Raw genomic sequence first — 21551 nt, forward strand, 5'->3', positions numbered from 1 at the left:
AGGGGAACAGCATGAAACAACATAACAAAGAGAAATAATGATTCAAGGGTGTCAAGAATTTGAAGTGACTTTGTAAGAACATGCTGTTTGAATAACCTCCTGTACTCGGGCCTTTCCTTTCCCAAGCCCTTATACAGACTCATTAATAGTTCCTCAGGGAGTTTAGGAGAAAGGCTCAACCATGTATGACCCCTGAAGAGTTCAGAAATCTTTCTTTCAGGTGCTTTAGGTAAACAATGTCTGTTGTTTAAGTCAAATGGATCTCTTATAGCTGCAGCGTCCAAAAGGGTTTATAAATCAGCTAATGCAGGATATCAGAGTCTTAGAAAGCATCTTATCTCTGACAGTGCAGACATTTTTTGATATCCTTTGAGTCACACATACTATAGGCCCCCCTGGCAGTGAATTACTTTAACCTTGTGTGTGAGCCCGGCACATGACAGAGGGGTGGAGAAAGCATTGTAGGGGCACGGCACTAAGCCTCCCACAGCCAATAAGAAGTTGACTGACCTCTGAGTTTAGCACCACAGTGTCCACATCGTCCAGCTGTTTGATCCTGGCTTTGAATGAACTTAACTTTTCAGCTTGGACGCAGATGAAGTCTGAGGCCGAGGCGCCGCCGGCAACTTTTGGACTGTCACATTGGATACAGAGTCACAGATATCTCCAGGAGTGTGTCTGAAACATATGCAGTGACTTCTCTTTTTATTTCATACATATTCAGAGACTCCAAGTCCCATTCAATGAAGTCTGCAGCGTGTTAACGCGCCTCAGAGACTGCTGTTTATCTGCAGAGCTCATCTGGCCCCACTGAAGAGTCCCTGACAAGGTAAGACACTTGAAACACGCCGTGCACACTCAACATTTGCCAGACATCACTTTAAAAATAAAGACGTGCATAAGTAGTCTATTTCCAGCTGGTTATGCATTAAAGATGGATTGCTTTGTCAGTGTTAAAACAATACTTATTACATGAGGGTGCAATTTCCCTGAACAAATATTTGGTGTGATTCTCATCTATAATTAATCAGACAAATTCACCCGATCAAATGAGGAGAGTTAAACTTTAATGTCGCCCAGGGGCAATTTGTTTAACAGACAGTTGTCAAACACAAATACAAGCAATACACCATATTCAAACACAGCCTAAGATTCATTTCTGCCACACTGTCACCTCAAGTGTTAAAAGATAGAAAAGAAGAAGACGTGAGGACACCCGGGGTTATAATTTGTTTAAAAAAGCAATAGCAGATGGAACAAAGGACAATCTGGTTCTATTAGTGCTACCTTTGGGGAAAATAAACCTGCACACTGATTGAAGCATCTGGAACTCGACATGTGAAGGATGTTGAGGGACCAAAATAAGAGTGTGCGCCTTTGAGACAACCCTCACTTCATGCAGGTGCTGAAGGTCACGTAGCCGAGCCCAGCAAGATAATTCTTTCTAGTTTCTAAAAGGAATAAAAAACACCAAGAGACATGACTGTAGACACAGGTGGCACACCCACCAGGCACAAAATGTGCTATGGATGCATGGTGATACAGTCTAACACAGTGGTTCTCAACTGGTGGGTCGGGAGCCAAAAGTCAGTCACGGAGTAGTTTTCAGTGGGTTGTGACTAGGTGTCTTAAAAAATGGTGGCAAAGTCCTGAAGTCTTTATTGGACATGCATTTTTATTTTAACTGTTTTACTGTGAAATTTGGTAAATTTAAATGTTTGATCAATATTTCAACTAATTTATCTACTCCTCTTGCAATAAATGGCTATTTTTTCCCATGACAATGAAGTAATTTCACATGTTCTCTGGAAAATTAGTAAAAAAGAAAAAAAAGACACATTAAGATGAGGAAAGAGGGTAAAAAAAAATCGTCCCGTTTTGTGGTTTTTCTTTTTTATATCAGATGTTTTGCTCCAATCATGCTCCAAACTGCAACATATTTACTTACCTACACATGCACTGAAAATTTTATTGAAACTTGGGTCGCAAGACTGGGGGGTCCTGAGGCTGGACCTGTTGAGAACCACTCGTCTTACTGGAAATGCAAATTTCAGTTATTGAATGATTATGTTATATAAACTGAAGAATTGCTTACCTTATGTAAAAAAATTACCACTTTTCAGTGAAACAAAAAGATGCTGTATTTTTTAAATAATGTATCACTGAAGTGTCACAGTCAGCTTCTTTTTTTTTAGCACATTTTATTGCTTTAAAATTTGCTAAACCCCACTGACAGAGGCACAGGGTGACCAATAGCACTAATTTATGTAAAAAAGAGAAGAAAAGAAAAAAAGCTACAAGGTTTTGGCCTGACATCAGTGATTTGTTTCCAACTAACTTAAACAATTTAGTCTAAATTGAGAACATGAGTCAAAATGATGTTCCTGATAGTTAAAAGGGCACAAATATAAATTTAAGATAAGATTAAGAGGACAACAAACCAAATGGCTATAAAGCAATGGCTACTTCTATCTCCTCACAGCATCCTGAATCCCAGTTAAATTCTGAGTTAAAAGGAAATACTTTGATGACAAACCAACTCAATTTAAATGCAAGTAAACTAAATGATTGCAAGTATAAGTTAGTGTGACTATGAAATTTTTTAACATGAATAGAATAATCAGAGCAATCAACCCCATTCTTAGCCACATTACAGCCACGCCCCTCTCTCAGTGAATGCATTTCATTTAAATGAATGGCTGTAAATGGGAACGATAAGGTCATTAGCCCTTTAAAATCTTAAAAAATACAAAAACTGTACAGTTTAAAGGTTATTTGGAGCCAAAATCTAGTTTCCAGTGAGTTAAATATAACAAAGATGACTCTTCTGAGCAGGGTTTAGCATCATAACAGTACAGATAAACAGGGCTGTCAACATTAATGCATTAACTGCAATTGATTAAGGTCCATAATTGTTGCATTCATTATTTTAATAGCAATTAATTGCATGCTTTATGTCCCTTCTAGCACACTTTTTTTTAAGCCACTGCAACATCTCCCTGCAGCCACAAAGATGTAAAATAAATCCACCACTGCTCCTTAATGTCTCATTTCAGTTTAAGAAACTCAGACAGCTCAGTCAAAAGTCCTCTGCAGCTTGTCTCATCAAAAATTCACTGTTTTACTGTTACCGTTTACTAGTTGCCTGTCAGTCCATGACAAGTTCCTTTTTCCACTTATAAGTTCATGTCATAACCTCCACTATATCCAAAGTTCCTTATTGTCTTTCATAATTAAAGTAGATCTGTGTCCAAACAGGAAGTCAACTAAGACAGTACAAAAATCCAAAATGAAACACAAACAGTTCAAAATGCAAAATAGTAGAGTAGTGGAATGCAACATGAAGAGGAGATTAATTGCATTTAACTACAGAAATTTTGTGATTAATGCTTTCAATGGTTTGACGGTCCTGATAATTAGCTATAGGTGTCTGAGAGTGTGCTTTTAATCCCCTATCAAATTGGACAAGCGAGCCCATCTTGTTACCTGAGATGTCATAAAGTGACATCACATACCATATGTGCACATTTTAACTTTCTTAAATGAGTTGGATTTTCAAATTAATGATTCCCAAAGTAGGGCCCATGGCCCCTAAGGGGGACAAAATTTAAACAATGTGTGCCTTTTTGCATTGTTAGCAAAGCACAGCAAATTTCAGAGCCAGTTTTCAGGAAAATGAAGGGCGGACAGTGATTCTACACCAGAAATTGAAACCAATTTAACAAGGACAAGAAAATATGCCGAGTCATATCTCGCCCTTGGCTTCACCTTTGTGATGATGGGGACTGAAGAGAGAGTCTATTCCTTCCTAGAAACACATCCTACCGCTTTAAAGTTTTTCGTTGTGGCTAAAAAATGTTAGCTGCCAAAGAGGGTCCAGCAGGGGAACCACTGTGTGAGTGTTTGTGGGAAGAAACTGTTGATAGGCCGACGTCTGCTCCTTAAGTTATAGAGTGATTGCTGGCTTAAAGTCAGCAGAAATACAACACAGTTCCCACATTTGACCACTTTGCTCTAGTTTCAGCCCAGATACAAAGAACTCTGCTTTACATTTCTTTCTCATGTCAGGATGAAAATGTGATGAATTATGGTTAGCAAATGCAACACAATAGAGTGGTGCAGGAATGAGTCCTAAACCGCAGAAGTGAGTTAGCATTTTAGCACTTCCGGTTCCCTCGTCTGAAAGTCTATGGAATTTTGACTGAGTTTTCCATTAAATCCCTGAAATAAGGTCTGTGGTGAACACAAGCTCACAAGAGTTTAACGTTTTATCCTACAACATAAAATACATCTGCAACGTTCCCCACCATAGAGTTGTGTATCTTTTCACGTCTTAACAAAGGCGGTTGTGGTAGTTCAATGTAGCATGACATTAGCTTTTTACTTTCATCAGTCACATTTACAAACCAGATATAATTCTTTTATTATCAATTTATGAAGATTATCTTTATGAAAAAAAATGTAAATTGCATAAACTTTTATTGGACACAGATCTTATTTTCAGCAATGATCCAAAAAAACAATGAAAAATCCCATAGGCTTGCTGCCGGGAAAACCATGCAATACTAACTTCCAGGTATTGCCTACAAAATTACATCATGACTGCACCACTCTATTGTTTTCTAATCTATCATCATTTAGTATGGGGGCTTGATTTGTACTCAAATGGGGGCATGGTCACTCTGGAGAGCATGACGTGTCACTGGAATGCTTTTAGCTATAGAAATTCCTCTTAATGTGTCCTAAATACAGTGAACTCATTATTTTAATGCAACATGTAATCTTACTTTTGTTCATCCAAACAACTAAAGCAGAATATAGATTATAACTGCCCTGGTATATAAGACACAGACTGTTTGGTGGTTTCCCAGTTTAAAAAAAAAAAAAAAAAAAAAAAAAAAAGCAGCTTCTGCGAGGCTTTGTAGCTGTCGGTATTGTCTGTTTTTACTATCACATCATTACTGTGACTTTACTATCACAGTATCCCATGTCTTTATTTAGATGCAGGATGATGACCTAATGTGGGAGAAAAGCTGGTAAAAAGTCAACCTGGTCTGTGTCCTGTGTATCCCAGCTCAGTGTTAGCATTACTAGCAGATGCTTGCATTACACAATAAACAGGTGATAATTTTCAATAGCATCATTATTGTCTCATGATAGATAAGCCATTGTTTTTTTAAGCTGATTTTCTTAAATAATTAATTGTGCATTGGTTGGCATGCTCAGCTATACCCACACTGCAAGCCCTAGTAAAATGGTGGTTTTATCTCTAAAGCTCATTTCTTCATTGGGACAGACTAAACAGAAGTATCAGAGGTTCAGTTACTGTTATTGGAGTGTCTCCAGATTTAATTTAACAATCATAGAATGATTTTATCAGGACCATAGTCACATTAAAACTTCAAAAATCCCACTATAAAAGAAAGTGTGGGCATGCCTTTTGCATAGAGTTTAGTGAGTTGGCACCAAAATTAACACAACTTTTAAAGTTGGCCCCTCCTCCACACTTAACAACCAAGAGATCTCGCAGACGTGGTCAAGTGAGCAGAAAATTAATAGAGAGAAAGCGAGGTTGGCAAGAACAAAGACATCAAAGAACAGACTGATATTTTCTGACTATTTCACAGCCTTCATGTTTAAAGCACAAGTAAATACACCCACACCTCCACACCACCCTGCAGGAAGATGCTGGATTTTCTGTGAATCCAGCTGAAGCCACGCTTCATCCCTCCCTGCTGAATTTAGTTTCACTTCTGCGTGTGCAGCTCAGACCTGACCTGGGTCATATTGACACACAGACATTTATTCTTTTCAGTAGCAGCTACAAAATACTTCTGAACAACATTTACACAGCAACAAGAAAATTAAACACAGGCAGGCAAAAACAGACAGTGCCATGGATGGTTTGTGGGTCGGAAGTGATCACTGAAAAGGATTATTCTCTTATAGTCTTTGCATTGTTTTTAAGAAAAATCCTCCTCTCTGCCTTTTAGCTTCTTGTCTATAAAGTGTCAAACTACTTAAACTGCTGCTCTGCTGCCACCGTCTCACCCTTGATCACATATAGGGAGCAGGGGCCTCCTCTGAAAATCAATAAACATTTCTCTGGTCCCGGCCTCATGTATTTGGAGGAATGTGGCAACGCCAAAGCAATGTTTATTGATTTTCAGACGAGGCCCCTGCTCCCTGTGTGATCTAGGGAACAATACAAGCATACAGGTCAAAAAAATAATAGGAATGCCTTTTCATATTGGAACACCTATCCACCATAAAGTTACAGTGTTAAAGTTAGATGATTTTTTTTATATATATAGGGGCTTTAATGTCAAGATGTCTTCAGTCTTAAATCAAGGAAGTACAACCATGCACCGTTAATGTGGCTGAACCATTTTGGTGTTAAAAAACTAACCAAATTTATTCATTTCTTTAACTGAAGCATCATTTTTGATGAACGTTTTTCCTTTCGTTTTTCCTCTAGATAATGGTTATATGGATTGAGTTTGCTGTGCTCAGTCTTACATTTTATTAGTACAGCATTGCTACAATTCAAGAAAGCACAGTTTTTGGCCATAAGAAGATATGTAAAGGATTAAATCTGTTTCTTAATCTTTTGTATTATTTTACTTGGATTTCCTGAAACATGACCTCAGCATTAAAGAAATGCTATTCAATAAAATAAAACTCTTGAGATATCTTTTCAGATAAGCTGTTGTTTTTTTGTCGAAGCCTCCAGACATGGGCACATGTCCAGAAAACAATTTTTCATGAAATATCTGCATTTGATTTTTACTAATTGTTAATTTTAGTGTTGATTTGGAAAAAAAAAAAACATTTAGCTAAAGCTTCCTCTTCTGGCTAATTAGATGTCTGTTTAGGTCATTTTTGCTGCTTGAACACACTTTTATCATGTGCTATGCTGACCCCTGAGGTGAGAGAAAGTCTGAAAGATGTTAAAACTTCTTGCCACTGACTTGCTTGCAATGAATTTGCATTGGGTGTACCTACAGTCTGTTTACGTGAGAAAGAAGAGAGACCCAAACCTTGCTCTTACCTAGAAATATGTATAGCAGACAACCTGAGCAAGTGCATACAGCCTCCTAAAGAGGTAGTGAACATTTTAACTTTTTTTTTTTAGCTTTACACTGAAGTATCTTGACCGAACCATGGTAAAACACATCAATGCTGGTGTTATTTCTGACATTTGACATACATGACATAAATCACAAACTTTATATAAAAGGTAGGTCGTTACCGCCTCTAACCAACTTTACCATTCAGAGACCACTCCCATCCTCACCTGCACTGCTTCGGCTCTGGCTTTAGTAACACCTTTGCTGGAGCAAATGGCCCAAACAGGTAGTGCTCAGGGCCACCACGGTCCTCCACCACACTACAGCCTGCTTTAGGGGACTCTGGAGGGGGAAAATCCTCCACCTCAAAAGATCGCTCTGAGGCAGCAGTGCTGCAGGACTCTGTGTCACTGCCTGGCAAGAGGACGTCACTGTCAATCCCGCCTTATCTGGAAAACCCCATCCTTTTCCCCTCCCTCCTCTCAGTATCAAGCCACCCATTTTCTTTACTTTTTTGAATTCCTAAAGTGGATGGATTTAGCTTTAAGCTGGGGGTTCACTTACACTTTAAAGAGCTTATTGAATAATGGCCTAAAATGCCCGTCTCTGCTCCAGGCTTTTGTATTTGAAATACCACCTGACCTTCATGAATCATTTAGATTTTTTTATTTAACCTTTATTTTGCCAGGTTAGTCCCACTGAGATCTCTTTTTCAAGGGAGACCTGAAGTAGAGCGACTGGACTGAAAAGTGAAAACAGTGGTGATATAAAAAAAATTACCAATGAAATTTTTGGAAACAAATGAGACCTCAGACAGAAGAACCGTTTCCAATAATTCTTTCATCACTCTCGGTGCAAACACTAGACAAATCAGCCAGACCTTGAGAGCACACACCTGCTGTCTGTAGTAAAGTTTCACCGTGACGATTCCCTGGACGAGATCTCACAGAAACTTGTCATCAAATGTGACCGCTGAAGAAAAATAAAAAAACAAAATCCTCAGCTGGCTGTTCAGGCATGCATTAAAGCTGCAGCAAAAGTCTTGAAACAAGAAAAAAATATGGGTGAAATCGTGGTTAGGATTAAGGTACAGTTGTGTTTATATTTGTGAGCCACAGAACTACATAACATGCATGATTGGTGACAACATCCATCTGTGCTCCTTCATTGGTTGTTGTGGTACAGTTTAATATTCATGATTCAAGGTCAGGCTGCAGTAGGGAGTTGTAAGATAGCATGACAAACCTCAGATCTAACTGATAAACTACTACCAAAGTTTGTCTTCATTACCAGAATATTGCTTTGAAAAGCTATATTTTTTGATTAATCAAAAACCTAAAATTGTAAGCTGAAGGCCCAAAACAAAGCCGCAGAAAGAATAAAATTATCTGAAAAAAAAATAATAATAATAATAAAAAAAACAGAATCTGATTCTAGACACGTTAATTGTGTCTATGTCTCACAACAAATCAAAATCCAAGCTGGAATGACACAAAGTAGAACACAGGATTATTTCCCAGGAGCCGCCCTATAGAGAAAACATGTAGAGGTGGGGTCCCTGTATGCACCATATAGAGGGTATTTCTATAAGGAGGGCGTGCCTTGCTTAAGTTGACCCCCTGCTAATGTGGGTCACATCCAACAAAAGGTTTACATAACTTCACATACCAAGCCTGGGGTCCCAGCAGAGCTGTAAGAAACACATGTTAGTTAAATTAACTCTAAAGAAAGGACAAAAAAGTTTTATCTTTAAAGTTGTGACATCAAACCTCTGCTGATATCCTCTGCTGAGCCCACCCTGCTCTCTGCTGGTATGTGTGTATGTCAAGTGGCACTTTCAGGCCACCCACTTTAATGGCTTTATTTAGACCTTTACAGTATAAGGAGGGGTTAGCGCTGATGCCTCCTCTCATTTGTCTGCATGTAGAATTCTCCTACGTGCTTTAAAACAATAGACTCTGCAGTTTTCACTGAACTTTTCAAAACTTTTCTCTCAATTTCAGTGACAAGCGATCAATCCTTTGTGTGAAATTATCTGTTTTATTCATTATTTGCGTACTTTTGCTATTTTACCCGGTGCCCCATCTGACTCAAGTTGTTCTGCCATTCATCATCTCATGTCAACCACTGAATTTTTCATTCCTCCAACAATACAAAAAAAGGAAATCTCTTTCTTTGCTTCTCAGTAAAGCACTTTTCCCCTGCACACTGTCCTATTTGAGATGTAGAATGATAGATGAGAAATGAATGTTTTTGGACAGTTAAAGTGTCTCATTCAGTCTCTCTGTGATGGCACAGACCTTCAGTTTTTCAGACTGGGGGCATTACAAGTGTTAAGGTAAATCAACATCATTTCATATCATTAAAGCAACATGTAACAACTGACACAAACTTGACTTAAAGGTGCAATGTGTTATATTTGGCGTAGTGGCGTTTTGCAAAGCAAACTTGGTAATAATGGAACATAATATTTATAAATACCCCATATAAATATGTTAAATCACCTAGAATTATAAAAACTTAAGCCTTTTATTCATACATGGGGAGGGCCCCCTCCATGGACCATACAGCTTGAATTTTTGCATCTAGCATGTTTCTTGCCAGAGAACACTTCTCACTTTCCCACTTTCAAATCTTCTCCTAGGATGGCAAAGTAATCTGAGTTCACTTGTGCATTGTTTTGTCATGCATTACCCCACTTCTAAAGAACATGGATTTGTTAACTTAAAATGCATAAAATTAAGTTGTTTCAGTCTATAATCTTTGAGCCAGTGGTAATCGTTAAGTCTGCTCTTGTTTTGCTTCCTGAAGCAGCAGAAGTTCAGTGACAGTGTACAAATGTTAACTGAATAATTTTCAAGTTAGCTTATTATGCAGGATTGTCTTGCATGTCTTCATTTATAACATTTGCAGGATGGGTTGCTTTAAATTGTGGGGGATAAATTCAGAATATACCCACTTGTGCAGGCACCACTACACCATTGTGTAGCTGGTAGCCACATTTAGCTTTTTAACTCCTAGGCTGCATTTGACCCCCTGATAATTTGAGTCTTGAGATTGCAGACTGTAGTTGTTGGTGAATTAATCTTGTTGCACACGACCCACAATAAAAACTTAACAATTATATATGAAATTAATTTTCATCATTTGTGGGCTCTCTCAAATTTCTAAACTTGGTTAAGATTTACAAAAATCTTCTGATCTGTCTGAATCACCTAGCATGAAACATTGGTTGTGTGATTAGTGATGCTTAGCGTTAAAAAAAGCTTCTTTACACTTCTAGCACTTCATGGCAGCACCTTTTGTCTGATCTGACTTGAAACACTGTCACACTTTCTAATGTTGTTTCCATCTGTCTAGATCTTTGCTGGTGTTGTATGATGCTTTTGATAAAAGCCTCTGCTAAATGACATTGTAACATCCAGTTCAGATGACAGACAATACTCAAATAAAGATCAAATATGTCAAGTATGGTCAAATTTAATTCTGTACATATAATCTGCTCCTCTTTCATTCTGGATAACCCATAATGCCTCTCTGTATGAATAAATAAAAAAAGAATCTCGTCTCTTTTTCCATTATACTACAGATTGCATCAGTAGAATAAAGCAGGAGGAACATTTACAGCTGCAGAGCAGCAGCTGAGGTCCCAGCTCAATAACAAAATTTCTTTAACGCATTAAATATTCACTACTCGCTGCACACTACTGGCTTATCCAATAAGTTTTTCAGAGCACTAAACCAATTCATCAACCACATCAAGTCCTCCTAGGCTGAAAAACACTACATCATCACCCACTCCTGAGCAGAGCCCTGAGGTATCGAGCAGCGTGAATTCAACCTGAACTCACCTGATCGATGCTTTCTCTGGACACACTCCCCCGTGTAAACTATACAGTAAGTACTTTGACTCTGCAGACGGACTTTTATTTATCTCCTCTAAAGGGAAACCAACCAGAGAGGCTTAAGAGCAAACATGCAGAAGAAAAATTCAAAGCATTGAAAAGCCCAAAACAGCATCTTACTCTTGAGCCTTTTTGTCAATTAAGGAAATATAGACAAATTTGAATCTTCTCCAAATACACAGGAGGTATCAGCAGAGCAAAGGTTCTGAGGAGTCCTCATAGGCTGGTTTAAAGTGTGTAGAAGGTGATTTAATACAGTAAGTAAAGAAAACTGCTCTATCCACAATAGAGTAAGATGTCAGATTTTAGTTATTTACTAAAGATGAGATGCATGAAGGAGAAGAGAGGCCAGAGAGCAGGAGACAAATGGAAATGGACAAAGATCAATTCTGCCAAACAGCAATGAATGTCGATAGCCTCTACGTGGGAAGAAAAATGTATTTAAGAAGTTCAAAAGCAGTGTCAGACATCTACTAGGAGTTGTAGTAATAAAAACATGGCTATTACTGTAAAATAAAGGTTGAAATAGTTATGCTTCTGATATTTCACAATCCTTTTTTTAATCATTGTTTGTTTGGGAACGCCAGTGTTTGGCCCTCAGCATTGACCTTAGCAGCTCTGAGAAGTTTTGTGTCAGATTTATAAATGAAAACCTTCAGATACAAAGCAACTGGTATGCATCTTTTCCCCACTTTCATGGTCACTGTAAAATTCTGTGAATACTACAGTGAATACAGTGAGCTGTGATTCATTGCAGCCACCTGCATCTAAAGTTCAAGGGTAAGCATGTAGCCATGAAGTTAGCAGCCAGAGGAACCTCTGTTATACCCAAAGTAAACTGTTGCAACTATGTTAAAGTTTAAAGAAACACCTGTGCACATTTAATGATACAGAATAGCAAATGCAGAGGTGAAAAGGAAAAGTTTGACCTTACAGTTAAGGCTTTCATTAATCATTTTTCTAATTTATAATTAGAATAAATTCCATGATAATGGAATGATATCATCACATTATTATAATATTATATTTTTAATGTCAGTAACCACTACTGCTGGGGCAGCATGAGTGGTGAACATCACTTGTTTACATGGATAAAGATAGGATGCACTGCTCTGTCCACATGGCTGCCAAAATCTAACTTTGCAAAGCAAATAGACTGGCCAGATTGCATTTCAGGCATCAGGCAGATCCAACTTGCAAAACTCAAGCTGATGTGCTTGCTCAGGGTAAGAGAATTAGTAGCTACAGGCGTGGTTAAGCTGAAAATACTGTAAGGCTGTAAGCAATGGCGGCCTGTGAAGACACAGCTGCTAGGCTAGCAGTTTTATCAGGACTGTTAAACATATCTTTATTCAGAGAAGGGAAAACACCTGCACTGAAAGCTTTTCTCAGTGGAGAAGTTGTTTTTCTCTTCTCTATACCGGCTTTGGAAAGAGTTTATTTTGCCAACTGGCTCCACTGACAGTGTAGAAAAGTGTACTGGCAGATAACAGCTGCCTGTTAGGCTTGTGTTATGTAGTTTAGTTTTCTGCAGTTGTGCATCTCTACTACATCATGTTTTACTGCTCTGATTTGTCCAAAATGAATCAGACAGACATCTGACTAGTGGTTGTGAAATATATCCCACACCATTGATATATGAAACAGTCTATCAGGTTAACTGTTTAAAACTGTAAAATATTTCCAAAGCTCCATTGGCTTTCATATGAAACAAATATTTTCAAGAAGTATAACCAAATAATGAAGTTCTCTTCCCTTCTCCTTCTCTTAAACAGGTCCTCATTTCTGTATAACTTGCTGAAATTTTGAGAGAGAAAATGGCACCTGCTGTTGGTGGTCCTGTAGGCTACACACCACCTGAAGGTGGCTGGGGGTGGATGGTGGTGGCTGGGGCCTTCATCTCTATCGGCTTCTCCTACGCCTTTCCTAAGTCCATCACTGTCTTCTTTAAAGAGATCGAGGCAATCTTCGATGTGACCAGCAGTCAGGTGTCCTGGATTTCTTCCATCATGCTAGCATGCATGTATGGTGGAGGTAAGTGAACAAATTCTACCTGCAAAATCTATGATATTAAGACACTGTAGAGGTTTTATAGATACTGTTTATTTCTGGCTCTTAGCATGACTGTAAAAGATTCATCCCTGCAGTGAAAAGCTAAAATGCAAACTTGTGTTGTTGCCTTTCAGCCTCTGTTTGTCAAAAGAGTCCACACATTCTCAGAATTATGGTCTGGCTTAAATCAAACATCTCACACTGAGGTATAACAATACTACAACCCCCTCATTGAAGTTTTGTTTACAAATGTGCAACACTATCTGTCCCAGGAGCACATGAATAGGTTTTACTCACGTATTGTTTTCCCCTGTGCTTTGAGAGCTGAAGGCCACAGCAGGGTTTTGTTGTGTTTCTGCGCAAACGTGATGAATGCCAGGTGATGTCATACAGGTCCAGGCGGTCAGGTAGTGATAAGAATCTATTCATGTGCGTGATATTCAACACGAGGAAAGCAGAGTTCAAAGGAGCTCTCTTTGTCCCTCAAGACCGTCTGCTCTGAAATCAAAACACAGCAGTTCTCTTTACTCCATCGTGTGATAAAGTGGGAAAATGATGACTTAAGCATCTTTTTTCAATCTTAGGGAAGTTTCAGGAAAGTTGCTTTAGTGTGCCAGATTGATGTGAGGAGAGAAAAAAATAGAGCATAACTTCTTTGTGTCAGATGCTTTGTTCTGGCCTGAGTGTGTTATTTATGCACTCTGAAAGAGGGATAGTTTGCATAGTAGTAGAAGTAGCAATGGACTTCACTCCATTGGATTAGAATTATATACACAGCCTTGCAGCCCAGTTAAGACTGTGTTGTGCAATTGTTCATTATATTTGGTCATTTATTATATTTTTAATAATAAGCTGCCTTGACGCTATGACCAGTTATTGCTTATATCCAAATGTTTTGTGCAGTCTTAGCTTCCCACTTAAATCATTTAACTTCTAAAACTTGACTTTTATTTTGAAGGAACATAAGACTACTTACAGGAGATGTCTGAGGTCAGTGTTAGCTCTTAACCACTCATTAAAATACATACAGCCTAGGGAAAAAAAACAAAAAACATTTCTTGAAGAGGCTATCAGCCTCTGTGCAACCACAATCACAGCTGCAGCATCTACTTAACTTTGTGGGAGTTTGTTTTTTAATTTATTTTACAAAATTCAAGGTAAAGTTGGGATTGCCACCATCGGGGGATGGGTCTCTCAAAACAGAGACTGTTCTGGAAAATGGCAAAGTCTGGTCACCCCACTATAAAGCTGAACCATTGTTTTCTGGTTTACAAGTCATATTAACCTGGGAAATATGACCACTTGTTTTCATTCATCATGATCATTAACTTATAACTTGATACTACATAAAACAGAAGGAGAAAATACGTCACAACCAGTTAGCGGGGAATCAGCAAGGTTACCTTTAGCAATCAACTTTAGTAACAAATTCCTGGCTAACATTACCTAAAGTTGGCTAAATTGACCTCAGGCATTTATTTGAAGACATCTCTGCGTTCTCAAAACACTAAATCAACAATGTCCAATCAACAATCAAAAAAACAAATATAACTTTTGTCAAACAACCGCTAAAAATTAGCATTAGATGATACCTAGCTAATGTCTGCTAATAAATAAAATATTTTAGATAGTACTACAGAAGGGCGTAAATTCCTTGCTACAGTAATTAAAGCTAAGAAGAGGTTGACTGCTAATGTTAGCAATCATCTTATAGAAGCTAGTGAGTTGGCTAGACCTGACATTACTAACCTTCAAATTCAGGGGCTAAATACTTACTAACCTTAGGGTCCTAGAAATGTGTCTTTCTCATTTTATCTTTTAGCAATAATTCAGCACTTTAGTGATCTGCAACTGCAGGCATTATAATTACCCATTAGCTTAACTGCTAACATTAGCATGCTAACGCTTCATACCAAGTATAGCAGTTTGCTAAAGTACTCCTTACCTGTTTTAGATGGTATTATGTGGTCGTGAGTCCTAGCTAACAGTAGACTGGGCAAAGAGGTGGTTGAAATGCTAATGCTAGCTCTTGTTTTAGTAGCAAATGGGTTATAGTAAATGGTGTTGTTTCACCTTGGCCATACCAGTGGCAGACACTGCTACTTACTTTTTACAGCAGTGTAATACATAGCTTATGTTGCGTTCAAAACATGACTGATTTGCAAATGCAAACATACTAAAAACCCATCAGCTGTTTACAGCTAACATTAGCATGCCAACACTTTCTAGATAGTATAACTCTGCTGAAGAATTTCTTTCTAACAGAAGTTAAGGTAAATGCTAGCTCATGTCTAAGTAGCTTAAGAATTATACATTGTTCTGCTTTACCTTTTTAAGCAGTGTAATTCATAGCTTATGTTTCTTATAGCAGGCTAACATCACATTTAGTTAGAAATATGTGGCTTCTCTATCATATCCACAAACACTTATTAAGCATTAAGCAGTTCAGCATGATTTTCAACTGTAAACATATTTCATATCCCATCAACACAACCTTGAATCATGTTAGTGAGAACCTTGAAAAAATACCTGTTTGAACTAAACTGAATTGAATTTGCTTCTTTTTGGCAACAACCACCATATAAGCTAAGACACACCATAACCCCTTTGTTAGCTGGCATGATACCAAAGGCAGAAATTCCTTGCTAATTGCAATTTAAGCCAAGAGGAGGTTGAATGCTTATGATAGCTGTCTTTTTTACAGTAGTAAATGCATTATCAAATAGCTTGTTTTACCTTTTCCCTGGGAATAAACAATAATAACTTATGATACTACAACAGCAGCATTTTAGCATCCCACTTGCATTATGTCAGACAAGAATAGCAACTATGCGAATTTGGTGGATCAACTCAAAAACATAAAGCATGTCAAGAGGAGCTCAAGTTAAAATTCAAGAAAGCTCTCATTGCTGCCAAATGAAGGTTCCCAATCCCATAAAGGAAAAAATTCTGCTTGTAACCAAGCACTACATTCCTGCGGGGGCTAAAGGTTACACTATGGGGACATGTGAATAGTCTTAAGTCTGTTTGGTATTTTATACAGGCTTACCCATTGGTTGAAGCCCTTCTGTGGGTTTTTCTACCTTCCCTCATGGTTCTTAAATAATATGCACCTCTCAGAAGAAGTTAGGAGCTGCTAACTCAACAATCAAATGTTACATTGTTAATTCATGCAAATGTATAGATGTAAATTTACACAGATGAAAGCCAGCTATGCATGGTAATTGAAACTAAGTGAGGAAATGTTTGCCAGTGCTGTGAGTGGATGACAGCTGAGTCTGCCTCTGTGGTAGACATTCAGAGCACATCAGCAGGAGAAGTTCATTAACAACCTACTGTTGCGTACCTCTGCACTCCTCCAATTTTGGTTTCATTACATTCATAATATTCTACATTGGTGTGTCTTCAACCTTTTTATCCCAAGCAACTCTCCCTGCATGGTGGGAGGAAAGAACTCATTGTTAGTGTGGAGACTGGCTGCATTACAATTTATAAAACCCTTTGTCTTGCACTGTGCTGGCAAATGAGTGTGGACAACCTCTAAACAAAAACTGTCAGTTTCTATTTAGGCTCACTGGATAGTGCTGGGATTTGGCAGGAAGGCAGAAGTGTCTTCCATGTGGGTCCTCATACTCATTTAGACTGGTTTTTATGGGATGTAGATGGTGTTTTGTGACCTGAACTCTCAGAGCATTTTTATGATTTGCTCAAAAGTCATAATTTTCTTAAATAGCTGTTGAATTCAAGATACATGCACATAATAAGCTGCCTTGGTGCTGTTCTATTTTGAAAAGCTTCCTTTCAAACTAGTTCACCTTGGGCAGAAAAGTTGCAGAAAATGTTCTGTATATAGCCTACATCAGTCTCATCATCCTCCCCCCCAAAAGACATGCACACTTTTTCATCCACCCACTTATCTGAACTGAAGCACCTCTAATAATCACTTCAAACGCATTTAGACCCCTTTTAAGAAGAATCAACAAACAAATTATCCATCTTTCAATTTTTATGAATTCCTGATCCAAATAAATGCTTCTTTCATTACAGCCTTCATGGTTTTTCTGACAGATCGCATTATAAATGGCTTGAGAACACATCTACTGCACTGCAGCACTGACAGAAATGATTGCAGAAGTTGTTAGACTTTGCTGAGCCAAAGCCGTGACACTGGAGCCCTCTGGTGGTTAAATTTAGCATTGTTGAATTGTAAAGGTATTACCATGTTTATGCTGATAATGTATCTGTTTTCTCCCATTCTGTAGGTCCCATCAGCAGCATCCTGGTAAATAAATATGGAAGTCGTCCTGTTATGATGGCTGGAGGATGCCTGTCTGGACTGGGTCTTGTTGGTGCTTCCTTCTGCAAATCTGTTGAAGCTCTGTATTTTTGTATCGGCGTTGTAGGAGGTACCTAATTTTATATTTTTAAGTTAAGTCATGAGCCACCTATTTTCTTTGCACTTTGGTGCCATCTAGTGTTAGTCAAAGATAAAAACACACAAAAAATGAATTTCTCAACACATTTAATGATTAGATATTTAAAACCTCTTAAAAATCTGAGGGCCCTCCAGTGGGCTTTCACATTTTTTAAACTATTCAGTTATTAACAAACTGACTGTTCATCAGTATACCACAAATTAAATATCACCAAAAAGCTATGATTCTCAGGATTATGACCATGTCAACCAATCTAGAATAAATCTACCACAGCAGCCCTATTTTATACATTTGTCAGGCAACAAACAAACAATTATAAATGTGACACAGCTCAACATGAGAAGCTCTCCTGTACTTTCCTGATCATTATATTCCATCAAGATAGTCCTGTTGACTCACAAATAGTCCCCACGATCTAAATCCATTCAAATTTTTTGTTCAAAAACAAAATTACATCCATAAAGATCCATGGACTGGTTTTGTATAATTTCAAATTTGCCTTTAATTTTCACAATTTCTCAACAGTCCACTGTATTCGCTGTAATTATATAATTTTCCAGGGGATTATAAGAAACGCTATGTAGAAAAATGTCTGACTATAAACTATTGGGTTAGGTATGGAATAAGAGAGTATAAAAAGGGAAGAAATCAATTTTAATACTATAATATAAAGCAGAAAACAGTAGTGCTAGTAGTGACTGTAAAGAATGAAACCAAAATGCATGCAGGAGCACTTGGAAACACACTATTATTAGCATATTAGAATTTCTGCCAGTTTGTAACACTAATAACTTCTAAGATTGGTTGTTAAAATTCATAGGCCAAATCTGGTCCAATTATTTGAAGAGAAATAAAGCTAATCCATCTGTACCAGCCATCTTTGTGCCATATGTTATAGTAGTCATATACTCTAACTTGGATCAGCATAAAGTCACAATAGTGTGACATTATAACACTGTATACAACACAGTGTAAGAATTAAAAATATCAACGTGCTGGGAAATTAACTGAGTGTCAGTGTCAGTTACAATTTTGGCTTCCTGCATGAAGTGTTGCTCTTGTTTTATCCATAGGTTTTGGCATGTGGAATATTTCAGTATTTGTTTTTGTAGTTTTGCCACAATAGTGCATCACTTATATCCAAAAAAGGGCTCAAGTTTCAAGTGTTATGAGTGTTAGAGCTTAAAGACCTTGTAAAGTGTAAATAAATCTGTATTTAGGTTTGTTGTATGACAAGCCAGTGTTTTGAATCACCAGGTCAAATTTCAGTGAAATAAAACATTTATAAGTTTATAAAATTTAGCTTCAAAATATATTATATATCTATATATAATATAGATGGTGAATTAGTAAGTTATCATGTTTGATAATTGGGATCTCAATATTAATCAAAGTAATAATAACAATGATTTTTGACATAAATGATCAGCCCTAATAGTCAAATAGTATTGGCATGATATTATTCTGGTAGTCATCATATTCAAATTGATATTTATATAACAACAATAAAGAAGTACTGAAATATTTCCTGTTTTATAATACTTTCTTTCCAGCTTAATTTAGGATAGAAAACAAAAACTTTTTACTCTTTCACTCTTGTGTTCTTACCTCTCAGGTCTTGGATTAGCCTTCAACCTCAACCCTGCCCTCACAATGATCGGAAAGTACTTCTACAAGAGGCGGCCTATTGCTAATGGAATAGCAATGGCCGGCAGCCCTGTCTTCCTCTCTACCCTGGCTCCTCTGAACACTTGGCTCTTCGACCAGTTTGGCTGGAGAGGAAGCTTCCTGATTCTGGGTGGCCTGCTCTTTAACTGCTGTGTCGCTGGTTCCCTTATGCGACCCATCGGACCAAAACCCAAACCTGTGGAGAAGAACACAGAGAGGAGGACTGTAATGTCGACCATTAACAGCTTCATTGATCTGTCTTTGTTCAAGCACCGTGGCTTTTTGCTCTACATCATGGGCAACATTATCATGTTTTTCGGCCTCTTTGCACCACTGGTGTTCCTCAGTAATTATGCAAAGAGTAAAGAGATCCCTAAAGAGAAGGCAGCTTTCTTACTGTCTGTGCTGGCTTTTGTTGACATGGTTGCCCGTCCTTCAATGGGACTTGTGGCAAACACTAAGTGGGTCCGGCCCAGAATACAGTACTTCTTTGCTGCCTCTGTGCTCTACAATGGTGTCTGTCACATTCTAGCACCGATATCAGTAAACTACACAGGGTTTGTGATATATGCCATGTTCTTTGGGTTTGCTTTTGGCTGGCTAAGCTCAGTGCTGTTTGAGACCTTAATGGACCTGGTGGGGGCCCAGCGCTTCTCCAGTGCTGTTGGGCTGGTCACTATTGTGGAGTGTGGTCCTGTACTGCTAGGCCCCCCTTTGCTTGGTGAGTACATAACTAGCTCTTTTTTATCTTTGTTTCCCTATAGTTTATTACACCTGAAAGTAAAAAAAAAAACTTTCTGTTTTGTCTTCACAGGGAAGTTTAAAGACATCTATCATGATTACAAGTACACATACCAGGGCTGTGGGATCCTCCTCATCGTCTCCAGTGTCTTCCTTTTTGTAGGAATGGGACTCAACTATCGATTCCTGGATAAAGAGAAGAAAGAGGAGGAGAGGAAGGCCAGGGTGGGGGGTCGAGAACAAAAGTCCAACAGGGACAACGCTGCCAAGGAGGTAGCAGAGGCTAGGAACACAGAAGACACTGTCTAATTCTCTGTGTACCCTGTTAAGCTACTTTTTTGGTTGTTTTCTGAGGCAGATATACAGTACATATGATGAATGGGTGAGTTAAAGAAGACAACAGATGAAAAATCTTCTGTTTCATTTGTTTAAATGGCACATACATTTGAGTCCCATCATTTCAATGTAAAATATTTAAACACATATTAAAACCCTTTAAGCTCTAATGAATTACCAACTTAAAATACCTCTGATATTCTTACAGGGATTGTTATATATATGTGTGATAGACTATTAAGGATTGCTTAGCATATATATGTTTGGGGTATTATTAAAATGTAATTTAATAGTATCATAATCACCACTATATAAGTTTATTAACCCTCTACAATGTACCATATGATAATTAAAGATATTTTCAGTATGGAGCATTCAAAGTGCAGCGCTGTATTTTTTTTTAAAGCTGACTGCAAACATGTTATGTGAAAGTGTGTAATTAAAGCAATCACCTTGCTTTGCCTGGCACATTAGCCCATGTTAGCTCTAAACACACATATTCATATTTTTTGTCCTGTTCACAAGGAGCATGTAGTTTATGGAAGATATGGAAATATCCTTGTTACCAATTTTGTGTCTTTAACAAATATATTCAGTACTATTTCTCATTCAAATATCCAATATTGTCAGTTTCTTGTTGATGAAAATTAGTAATACTTTGGAGAGTATTAACATTTTACAGCTTTGTGTACTCACAATAGGAATATGTGCCACTGACTGCAAGTATATTATATGGATCACGTGTTAGGTCAAATAAACTGTCTTTAGACAAGAATGCAAAGTCTTATGTGTGATGTTTCTCATAAATTAAGGTACAGGTAAATACTATGCACTACCTTTCTCCAGAGCAACACCTACAGCTTGTTCTTTCACAATGAAGTAAAAGACAAAAATAACAGATGTCCTGTAGCAACATTTTGTAGGCTTTCTGAATACTGGCTATATATTCATAAACACATTTTCATTGTGGTTATTATTAATATTTGATGACTTTTTTTTATCATATTGCTTAACTGATCTTGTTTTTATAATATCCAAAACATAAAAATGAAAATATTAAAAAACTAGAAAAGCACTCAGAGAGCACAGACCTCCGCTATTAGCCCTATCTCCCAATATCTCCCTTTAAAATTCCTGGATCCAGACGGTGATCCAGATCACTCCCAAAATCTTATCAGTTCTTCCTTATGCCATTTCTGACATTTCCTGAAAGTTTCATGAAAATCCAGAACTTTTGAGTTATGTTGCAAACTAGCACACCAGCTAACAAACCCTGCCGATCACATAACCTCCTTGGCGGAGGTAAAAACACAAAATCAAGGCTTTAATAAATATAAGATGCC

General features: G+C 37.8%; 1 protein-coding gene across 2 annotated transcripts in view; it reads left to right on the forward strand.

The window, feature by feature from the left end:
- Positions 1-20961, forward strand: part of slc16a1a (solute carrier family 16 member 1a) — a 38296-nt gene extending 17335 nt beyond the window's left edge. For both annotated transcript variants that reach the window (XM_041778654.1, XM_041778655.1), the window contains 5 exons: positions 725-829; positions 12751-13009; positions 17290-17433; positions 19079-19852; positions 19946-20961. In XM_041778654.1, coding sequence (XP_041634588.1) covers positions 12793-13009; positions 17290-17433; positions 19079-19852; positions 19946-20181 — 1371 coding nt within the window. In that variant the 5' untranslated portion in view covers positions 725-829; positions 12751-12792 and the 3' untranslated portion in view covers positions 20182-20961. The remainder of the gene's footprint in view (positions 1-724; positions 830-12750; positions 13010-17289; positions 17434-19078; positions 19853-19945) is intronic.
- The last annotated feature ends 590 nt before the right edge of the window (positions 20962-21551 follow it).

This window comes from Cheilinus undulatus, linkage group 3 (assembly GCF_018320785.1).
Source record: "Cheilinus undulatus linkage group 3, ASM1832078v1, whole genome shotgun sequence".
Taxonomy (NCBI): domain Eukaryota; kingdom Metazoa; phylum Chordata; class Actinopteri; order Labriformes; family Labridae; genus Cheilinus; species Cheilinus undulatus.